The sequence below is a fragment of the Hipposideros armiger genome, unplaced genomic scaffold, assembly GCF_001890085.2.
Source record: "Hipposideros armiger isolate ML-2016 unplaced genomic scaffold, ASM189008v1 scaffold_60, whole genome shotgun sequence".
Lineage (NCBI taxonomy): Eukaryota > Metazoa > Chordata > Mammalia > Chiroptera > Hipposideridae > Hipposideros > Hipposideros armiger.
This window is the reverse complement of record NW_017731410.1, coordinates 2,334,779-2,345,568: the sequence shown is the minus strand read 5'-3', so window position 1 is coordinate 2,345,568 and position 10,790 is coordinate 2,334,779. Positions and strand designations below refer to the sequence as shown.

Genomic DNA, 10,790 nt, shown 5'->3' with positions numbered 1-10,790 from the left:
TCATGCTTGATTCATGAGGGGTATTTAAATATGTTGAGTTTTGCTAAAAATTTTACTTGATTAATGTTATCCAGATCAAATCATGCCTCTTAACACTTCTAATGTAGAAAAAATATGAATTGAAACACAGCCTATAAGTTGGGTATTTTGCCCTTAGTACCAATGGTAAGGTTTATTAATGTCTTATTTCTAGAAAAGATATGAATGAAGCTGAAGAGAAACCTAAAGATATCATAAAATTCACTGCTGAGAAACTGTCAGTAGATGAGGTCTCACAGTTGGTGACTTCTCCACTCTGTGGTGCAATATCCCTGTTTGTAGGTGAGTTGTAATTTTTCCCAGCATCTATTGACTGCGTAAAACGATAGAAATGGCAGGTGTTTCCCATGGTCAGTGTTGACGAGATTACAAGGTACTGAGCAGTAAGCCAAGATTGCCTATGGTGGTGGGTAGACACTCTTTTTAGCTCTTGTTCTATTTTGGTAATCTTCAAATTAACACGTTAAAGTCATTTTAAAAAGTAGGATGAAAGTCGTCATTAGCAGAGAGGTTTCTGTGTTTTCCAAAAACTGAGGGAAAAATGGTGATGATAATGATAAATAATCCTGGGAACATAATGTTTTCCTTGTAAGTGTCAAATGCTATTAGAAAAGGAATATATCCTGGTTTCTCTGAGTGGTTACTTTAGTTTGCCTAATTAGTGACATTTTATTTTCTTATCTTTGTGATAATTATCTTTTGTTTTTTAATCAAGTTTTCATTTTAAAAACATTTCAAAGTAATTTTTAGAAAAATTGGTATGCTACCTGTCTATTAAAGAATAATTCTTTTTCTATTAATGTGCAATTTCTATTGTAAGGAGAAACATTATTTTAATTGCCTTTTTCTGTTTGTTTGTTTGTTTTAGGGACTACAAGAAATAACTTTGAAGGGAAAAAAGTCATTAGCTTAGAATATGAAGCATATCTACCAATGGCAGAAAATGAAGTTCGAAAAATCTGTAGCAACCTTAGGCAGAAATGGCCAGTCAAACACATAGCGGTGTTCCATAGACTTGGGTATGACTTCCTTTGTCAATTTAAAGTTAAGCATAATTGTTTTCTACCTTTGTGCTGATTCTGACTCTTGAGTCTTTCATCGGAATCCTGTCTTAGGGTGAGGGGGTGTGTATTACTCTGAGGACATTGGAGAGACCTTCCCCATGCCTTTAAGCCTGCTTGTTACATTGCAACATTTGGAGACTGCCAGATGCTGTAACAGAGTCCAAAAGTGCCAAAACTCTTGGGCCCTGAGCCAAATGGCTTGGGCTAATGTGTGCTGAAATCCTTGAGAATTGTTATGCAGTCTTTTAAGAATTGTTTTGTATCTAGGCTCTGTGTATATGACAATCTGTTAAGAAATGTTTTTTTTATTTTTTATGTAAATGCCTTTGAAGGTCATTAAATTAGTTTGCCTTTTTGTATCATTAAGATGAGTGGATTTCCAGGATTTAAAAAGAACTCCGCAATTGAAACTACATCTATCATATTCTGTTAGTTATTATTTTGTTATTAACGGCTATAATTTTATTAATGTTATCAATTCTATTATTTAATGTTTGTTGCTAGTTAATATTTTAAATTCTATGTTACAGTCATCATTTGGTAACTTTGTTTCTCTAGGCATTACCTGGCACTGTGCCTTGTTCATTTAAATCAGATATTTGTTGAATTAGTGAAAGGTCTCTTTCTTCTTGGTGCCCATGAAACAGGTTTGGTGGGTGGACAGATGTTAACAAATTAGCCAAACCTCTGCTGAATGCAACTGGGATGAATTCTGTTTTTGAACTAAACTGAATGTTTAGTTCTAAGTGTGCTTCACAGGATTTTTTTTTTTCCAAGTGTAGTAGATTGTTTAACATGCAGATTTAGAGAAGAGAGTAACTTTTTTCCTTCATTTTGTTACAGCTTAGTTCCAGTGTCAGAAGCAAGCGTTATCATTGCTGTGTCCTCAGCCCACAGGGCTGCATCTCTTGAAGCTGTGAGCTACGCCATTGATACTTTAAAAGCCAACGTACCCATATGGAAAAAGGTAAGTTAAGAAAATAACCTAATTTTGCCATTGGATATGATTCTTCTGAGGCATTTTTAAAGGGTAGGGCATAAGAACCCATACAGAGTTTGTATTCATGGGTCTTCCCTGACTTTTATAGAGTCTAGTTTTCTTTATCTATGGAATAGGGTATTTATATAATATCTTTTTCCAAGGTTTGTAAGCATGAAAAATACATGCCCCAAAGAATGCGTGGCATGGAAGAATGCATGGCATGGAATAGGTGTCAACAAGTGGTAACAATTAGAATCCCTCGTCTGGACTGTTCAGTGGTTCATAGATGAGGCAGTTTCCCTTGGAGTAGACTTCCCTTGAATGGGAGGGTCTTTCCTTTGGAAAGTGGGAATAATGCATGGCTACTTAGGCAGTGGCTAAAATAGAGATTCTTCAAGGCAAAGGAACCTTCTCCTAGAGTTCCTTCTTTTTTAGGAAAGAAAAGGGTGGGCTTTTGCCTACTTGGAGAATATGCATCATGAGTGAATTTAAAAACCGGAAATTCTACCTTGTTTTCTGTCCAGTACATGAAACACATCAGCACATGCAAACAATTGTCTGGTTACCCAGAGCATTCTGAGGAGATGAAAAGGCCCAACTCCTTAATTTCTCCCCGGTGCGGTTACTCTGACAGTGGGATTGTTCTGTGCTCGCAAATGCGCAGCAACACTTGAGAGTCTAGAATGTCCCACAGCATTGATGCTGGTAGCAAAGCTGAGGAGCGAGTGAACCGCTCAGTGGGGTCAGAAAGCCAGAGCAGGGGACCGGAGGGCGAGTGCTTCCGAGGAGCCCTGGTCAGTGCTACGTAGAGATGAGCGCACTGGACTTGGAACCAGGGCCTGTGAAATCCAGTGACCGTATTTTCTGACTAAAAACCGAAGCCCATTGTTAGAAGGGGGGAGGCTTTGGGACTAGAGGACAGGGTAGGTGAATGCACACTGGCTTAGCGAAGCTCAGATATCTGGTGTGTGCTATGAACAAGGCCGCCACAATTTTGATAGACCAGGAGGAAAGTCTCTGCAGAGAGAGAGGTTGGAGAGACTTCTAGAAGGAGCTGTGAGCCTAGGTGGCAGGGGTAGCTTCCTTACCAGGGAGGAAGAATGGATGGCCAGCCGACAGGAGTAGATGAGAGGGTAGTCCCCCAAATTGAGGGAGCGGGCGAGAGAGAGGCATACTCTTGTTTTTAGGATTGCAGAACTAGTGGGGCTTTCTTTGTACTTTTCTGTCGATAGATGGTGAAAGGAGTGTACAGGTAGGTGTTCAGAGAACAATCGAATTTGGCTTCCTATCCCTACAGAAAATAGAACTGACTAGAGAGTGAGAAGAGAAAGTGATATTTCCTTATCCTCCTCCCTTCCAAATATTATCTGAATGCTAGCCTGGTTCTAGTCTCAGTCTGTGCTTGGAGATGATCGGTCGTACAGCAGGGGCTGGGCAGGCAGGCAGGGCGTGTACTTACAGAGCAACTGTCACCAGAGCGCAGCTCAAACTTATTTAAGAACTGTGGGTGGTCACTTATTTCACAGCTAATGAAAATATCCCTTCTGCCTTTGGAAAAGCATATTTAGAAATGTTGAAGTAGTAGGAGTGTTTGGAAAGAAGCTGAAAGACCTTCCATCTTCCCAGCATGACCCTGCCCAGGCCGTCTCCTGTCCTTGCTCCAGATTCATTGTTCATTCTGTTTCGTTGATGCACCTCGTCTTGTTAAGGCCTCTTGTCTTGTTTCTCCTCCTACTGGATTGGGAGTCCTTACGTGTAGGGAACATGTTTATTCATTTTTCTGCACTCAGTGCTCTTATATAAACTTTTATTGGATTGTTAAAGAGGAACAGATTGAACTAGTTGTGATACTCATTTGCTTCACTATTCAAATATACTTGCATTTATTAAAATGATTTATTTTGAATACCTATTATGGCTCTGTTTTTAGGAAATGTATGAAGAAGCATCATCATCTTGGAAAAGAAACAAAGAATGCTTTTGGGCAACAAGTGATTAAATCACTTTGGTGTTTTACACAGTCTACACCCTAAATTTGGTAAACTTATCTTTGATCACATTTTGATTTTTTTTCTCCAGAAGTTAAGATAGTTTACCGAAGCACAATCTCTTATGGTATACCGGTGAGACAAAAAGGAGGAAAAAAAGCAAAATAAATGGGTGTTTAGGATGAGGTCTAACACTGGAACTAGAGATAGAGGAAAGGCTTTAGCAAAAAAAATGGAAAAATAATTTCAATGTGAAGAAAGATGCTTGTGGTAGACCTTGTATTTGATGCCTAAGGTCTAATTGTACCTTGACTCACTGAGGTGTGGCCCCGCCTCACTAACTTGGTCTCAGAGCCTGCTCCCCGGCCCCCAACCTGCATACCCAGGGATGTCACTGTTACCCAGTAAGCATCATGGGAATGTCGGCAGAACTGGAAGGTATAAAAAGGCATTATCGGACAGTCATGAAATGATATATTTTTAGAATTGATATATTTTAAAAATAAGCCAAATAAAAACATGATTTAAAAAGTTTAAAAGCATTATTTTTGTGTTTTTTTTTAAATTCAGTGATAATACCTAAAGCATGTATTTCATAATAATACGGAGATTTGTAGTATTTCAGAATCTATCATCTTACCATAATACTTATTGTACTTTATTAGTTAATAGTATTGTATCGATATACAATCAGCATAAAATGGTTGTAAAATCAGGCAAACTGAGTAGCAACAAGGTTGGTTTGTTAGACTGTTAGTTGATATGTAAAATTTCTCCTCCACCCCTTTCCCTACTCCCATCCTGTGACGTCTTACATAGTTACTGAGCACTGAGTATATTAAAGACCTCTCGATGGACACTTAGGCTGCTTCCATATTTTGGCTATTGTAAATAATGCTGCTATGAATGTGGGGTTGCATATAGCTCTTCGAATTAGTGTTTTCATTTTATTTGGATAAATACACAGAAGTGGAATTGCTGGGTCATATGATAATTCTATTTTTAATTTTTTGAGGAACCTCCGTATTGTTTTCCATAGTGACTGCACCAGTTTACATTCCCACCAACAGTGCACAAGGGTTCCCTTTTCTTCACATCCTCGTCAACACTTGTTATTTTTTTGTCTTTTTGACGACAGCCATTCTGCCAGGTGTGAGGTGGTACCTCATTGTGGCTTTGATTTGCATTTCCCTAATAGCTACTGAAGTTGAGCATCTTTTCAGGTGTCTGTTGGCTGTTTGTATGTCTTCTTGGGAGAAGTGTCTGTTCAGGTCCTCTGCCCATTTTTTAATTGGATTGTTTGCTTTTTGTTGTTGAGTTGTATGAGTTGTTTATATATTTTGGATATTAGCCCCTTATTGGATGTATGATTTTATGCTAAATGAAATAAATTAGAGAAAGACAAATACTGTATGATTTTACTAATATGTGGACTTAAAAAACAACAACAAATGAACAAACAAAACAAAGCAGAAACGGACTCAGATACAGGAAACAAACTGGTGGTTAACCGGAGAGGAGGGGGATTGGGGATGCGGGTGAAATAGGTGAAGAGGATCGAGAGATACAAACTTCAAGTTACAAAATAAATGTCATGGGGATGTAATGTACGACATAGGGAATATATTTAATAATAAATAACAATTGTAGTAAGTTTGTATGTTCACAGATGGTAACTGGATTTAGGTGGTAATAATCGGTGTGATGTGGTTACATAGTTCACCCAGCAGAGGGCGGTAAAACCAGGGCTATAGTAAGAGCAACCTGAGTCTTACTAGGTTTTGTAGTCCAGTAACCTTATTTTGCACAGAACCTGAAAGTTCAGTTTTTAGTTAGTAGCCTTTTTTTTTTTTTAAGTTAGGTTGGGGTTGTCCTTAGATGAAAAGTAGTCCCTGATTTTGAATATGATGATTTTTGTTCTTTAAGTGGTATCTTAGTTTAAAATATTAAAGGGTTATGATAGAACAAGGGAGGAATTTTTTAAAATGCTGTTTGTAGTTTGTAAAAGGTGATGTAGAATAAGTAAAAGGAATTAACTTTTTAAAAAGTGAGTAAATATAAAATTATTTTCCAATTTGGGACAAAATGGTAGCTTTAAATATAGGTCTTTAAGCAGCACTTCCTAACCTACCTGTGACAAAACAGACAAAAACTGTCTTTCTCCAGAGTTGTATTTTAATGTATGGTGCATGCCAGACACCTAAGTGGCGGGGGGTCTGCAGTAAGCTGCGTTTATGACTTGGCTTCCCAGAACTGAGATGGGCAGAAGAGAGGAGGGCGTGTGAGATCACCTGCGGCAGGAACGGGAGACATTTGTGCCTTGCCGTAAATGGCAGCACAGACCACCCAACATGTGCATTAATGTGCCATCTCTGCAATGGTGGCCAGTCTGTGAGCTTGATATGTATCTTGTTTTATAATTTCAACTCATTTTTTATGCATGTTTAAACTCTCCTGCTTGCTACTAAAATTAAAGAAAATACACACCACTATGTTGAGGCCTATTTTTGTAGGTTGCAGCAGCCTTGGCTGACTCTTTTTTCCTGTCTACTTTATTCCAAGCACACTTTTATTTCAAGAGTTAAGTTGTGTTTTAGAGCAGTGCTTCTCAAACTTTACTGTAATTTGGATTATCTGAGGATCTCATTAAACTTTCATTAGACTTCAGTAGTTCTAAGTAGCATCTGAGATCTGCATTTTTAATAGGCTTTAGGTGATGCAGCGCTGCCTATCTGTGGACCAGTGTGCAGAGCAGGGCTTCACACTTATGAAGGTAGTTTGACCACAGAACATCATTGTGGTCACTAAGAGTTACGTACAAGGTTAGATACATCCTGCTTCTTTGGTGAGTCTTGGTGTATTGTGAATCACAGTGCATTCTTAAGATAAATACAGTGAAATATATAAGCCGTAAAATTCTAAATCCAAAGTAAACAGTTTTATTTTCAAAACGATTTTAATGATATTCAGTAATGTGGTATGAAAAGAGTGGTCTAGAATTAAATAATACTTTTCTGTTTGATTCTCATACTTTAATATGAGAAAAGTTCTTAATTCACGTTGATTACTACTCCAATTTGATTTTTGTTTCTCAGAAATCAAATGAATTGCAAAGTCAATGTACAAACATGCACATGTTTGTTTCATATTTTTGGTGGAGAGAAAAAAGATTAAAAAAACTATTAAAAAACAATGTACTTATTACATCTTAACAAAGATTTATACATTATGTATGAAGAAAATATCCAACACAATTGTCTTTAAAAAATATACAGTTCTAACATTGTGCAATATATACATTTATATTTTGATGTTATCTGCTAATCAGGTACATATGAAACCATCTCTTCATATTTACATAATGGCTACATTTTCCTTCTTTAAGGTTCAAAGAAGTAGTTTACATTTTTATTTATTTCAAACTTTACCCCATGTTTACCTTTTACCTTTTAGATGTTTAGTCTTTTACATTGATTAAATAGGTATGTGTTACTACTGTACACAAAGGGCATAGTCCTGAAATGTTTTGTATACAATTATTTTCTATGTGCAAACCGAAATAATACAGATGGACCAGAGAGCTCAGTTTGAGGAATCCTGCTTTCTGTTGAATGATGTCTTAATTTATGGGGTTTTCCTACCTTAAGTTATAGCTGTACATCAGAATAGATAAATACACTATAAAATTATACCTTTTGTAATCATTTTTAGTATAATCACTTGTGTGATAAATTGGTTTTAGTTTCTTTACTCTTCACAGTTAATAGATAACTTTCACTACTTTTTAAAAATAACACTGCCAGCTAGAAAAAGTTTGTCTAGTTAGAAGTTTTCATTTTGCTGCTAAAATGAGCAATGTACAATTTCAAATCTCAATGCAGTTTTTCCACAAACAATTTTTCTCTGATACTATTTTATGAGGCTTATGTGGCAGTCATGTGTGAAGCAGCTCAGTTTTTATCACATTCTTTAGATCTTGCCTACATACCATTTATGAAATGGAAACTTTTAAGACGGCTCTTTTAAGCCCTACACTGCATGGTTTCAAAACAAAAGTATGGTTGAATAGGAACACATAACTGTTTTTTTTCAAACAGTGTTGGGTCCCCCCACACACACACTTAATTTCTTGGATGAATAGTCACCTATGCATAAAAGTACTTGAGAAATACTCCTCTATGAAGAAATAGAGCCTCTGCCTCAAACCATTGATCTGATAGCAGAAGTTGTCTGTTTAGGCCACTTGGCTCTTAGTGCAGTGGTTCTCTATAGGGATGATTTTGCCTCCCAGGAGGCCAGATACAATGTCTGGAGACTTTTTTCGATTGTCACGACTAGAGAGAGAGAGGGTGCTCCTGGCATCTGGTAGGTAGAGGCCAGGGATGCTGCTAAACAGCCAGCAATGCACAGGTCAGTTCCCATAATAATGACCTGGCCACAATGTCAGTAGCACCAAGGTTGAGAAACGCTGCTCTAGTGTCATAAATGGTGCAGAGACAAGTGGCTAATTTTTTAGTTTCTAGTAACCCAGTTACTTCATGGAAACAATGCCATCAAGGCAGATTTCCTAAGCCAAGCTCACTGTGTGTATGTGACCTCGGTGTAGTGCTTATCCAAAGGAGGTGAGGCGGGGCAGAATAAAAGCATGGCAGGCTATAATTCTTTGTACAGCACATTGAAGAACAGGTGCTGTTCTTACACACACACACACACACACACACACATATATATATATATACAGCAGTTACATGGCTTATTAAATATTCTTTATCAACTTAATGACCAATTTCTTCTCCACATTTTTTAAATAAAAATTTTATTGGAATTAAACAGTGTTTGAATCCACGCTGCTGTTAAAAAAATTGGGCTCTAGCACATCCAACTAGAAAATACCATGCTGTTTTTGCTATAAACCCCTGATATTTTATGGCTAACTTTTTTCTTCTTTGTTTTGTCAAATACCAGATAACTCATTAGATTGTGTGTGTAGCTCTGGACGGCCATCATGGGCCAGGCCAGGAGGGCAGCCAAGGCCGGCTGCACCCAGGCAAACGCCTGTTTTCCTGTGACTTCTTTTCAGAGTCAAATTCTTGGAGGATTGTCGATTCATATTATAAGAAATCCAGACCCTAGACTTTGAAAGCTAAGAACGTCGCTGCTGAGCTCCAACCCAGTCTTCCCACTTTATAACGAGGATGCTGACGTTTATAGAGGCAGAGTGACTTGTCCGCAGCTTTAGGTGAGCAGTTTCTGACACAGCACAGTGCCCACTGCTTTGGCCTGTGCCCTTCTCCCAGTCCCACCTCCTCGAGAATGTGTGGGCTCAGAAGTACAGAAAAGGAGGTACAGGAGGAGAAATGGGTGGTGTTCCTCTGGTGGCCCATTCCCATCATAATGACAGGGTGCTTGTTAAATACAGGTTACTGGGCCTCACCTAACCCCACCAGTAAGACTCAGAATTGGGACCTAAGAATCTACCGTCTGCACAGACTTGTCTAGGTGAAAGTCATCCTGGAAGTTGAAGTCCTCTGGAAAAAGACAAGCAGAGATGCACCTGCTCAGTTGGCGGTTTCCAATTTCTCTTTGTACTTCCTTGCAAATTCCTGAGATGTTTTACTTTACTTGTTTACACTGCCTGAAATTCCAACAATTAGAAATTCCCTCAGGCTTGTTTTTCTTGTTTATCAGTAAATGAAAATAGCACCCTGAAGTGAAGGGGATCATATAGTAATTCATGCAAGTGTGTAAGTTAAACAGATGCCTTTTCCTAGTCACACCCAGAGAAGAGCGCTGCCCTGAGGGAAGGATCTGGATGAGGGTTAAAGGCAGGTGGGCAACTGGACTGCCGGAGAGGAAACTGCGTCAGTGTGCTTCTAGAAGATGGGGCACCAGGAGGCGAGAGTGGGTCAATGGAGAAGGAAGAAAAATGCCAAAGGAGGTACTCATCTTTCAGAAATGGACTAGATTCCTGCCAGCCAGCCAGTCAAGTCAGCCAGCTGTACATCCTCAAGCAGAACGGAAAGGAAACTTCCTCCTTTTTCCTCTGGCACAGGCTGGTCCTCCAGCAGACAGGATTTTACCATAAATGTTGGTACAGATTTTAAGTAAAATTTCGTGCTTTGGCTTCTAAACTACTCCACCCCCACCCCTCCCTTTATTGGAGATTTCCTCTGCAGGAGGCATACTCCAGGCTCCCACCAGTTACTCAGGCAGGTTTGGGTAAGTGCATCATAGCAAGGGGACTGTGAGGAGGCCGCGGTGGGCTGACAACAGCAAATTTTACCTAGTTTGTAAACAAAATTGTCAAATATTCTCTGTGGTAACTTTGGATGAGCAGCATAAGTGAAGACCTGTGTTGTTTTTTTCACCATCAACATCAGTATCCAAGCTAATGATATATCTATACCAAGTACTTCCACTTTTGTTATTGCTGTTTAAAAACAATTCTTTTACATTATAGGGTTTCCCTACCCCCAAAATCTGGAAAAGGCTGTCTTTTTCTTTAAGGCATCTCATGTTTGGAAGCATTTCACCTTTGACATAATGCATGTGATAATGTAAACTCTGGACCAGCCAGCGTAAAGATCATTTTTCCCATAAAAAATAAGTCTTTTACCCTTTGTACCCTTACCCCCTACCCCCCACAATTTCTTTCCAAACTGGCCTGCAGTTTTCGTAAAATAAAATATCAGGCTAGTTTACCTATTACATTATAAA

General features: G+C 38.5%; 1 protein-coding gene across 3 annotated transcripts in view; it reads left to right on the top strand.

The window, feature by feature from the left end:
- The window catches only part of MOCS2 (molybdenum cofactor synthesis 2), a 16,012-nt gene extending 5,252 nt beyond the window's left edge, over positions 1-10,760 (top strand). The window contains exons 3-7 of one of the 3 annotated variants that reach the window (XR_002123885.1): positions 194-321; positions 908-1,058; positions 1,947-2,070; positions 9,154-9,312; positions 9,493-10,760. Coding sequence is in view for 2 of the 3 variants with exons in the window: in XM_019641445.1 (XP_019496990.1) it covers positions 194-321; positions 908-1,058; positions 1,947-2,070; positions 4,016-4,084 (472 nt within the window). In the remaining variant the exon portion in view is untranslated. Of the gene's footprint in view, positions 1-193; positions 322-907; positions 1,059-1,946; positions 2,071-4,015; positions 4,609-9,153 lie in introns of those variants that run through there. The other 2 variants (XM_019641447.1, XM_019641445.1) reach the window with 2 other exon arrangements.
- The last annotated feature ends 30 nt before the right edge of the window (positions 10,761-10,790 follow it).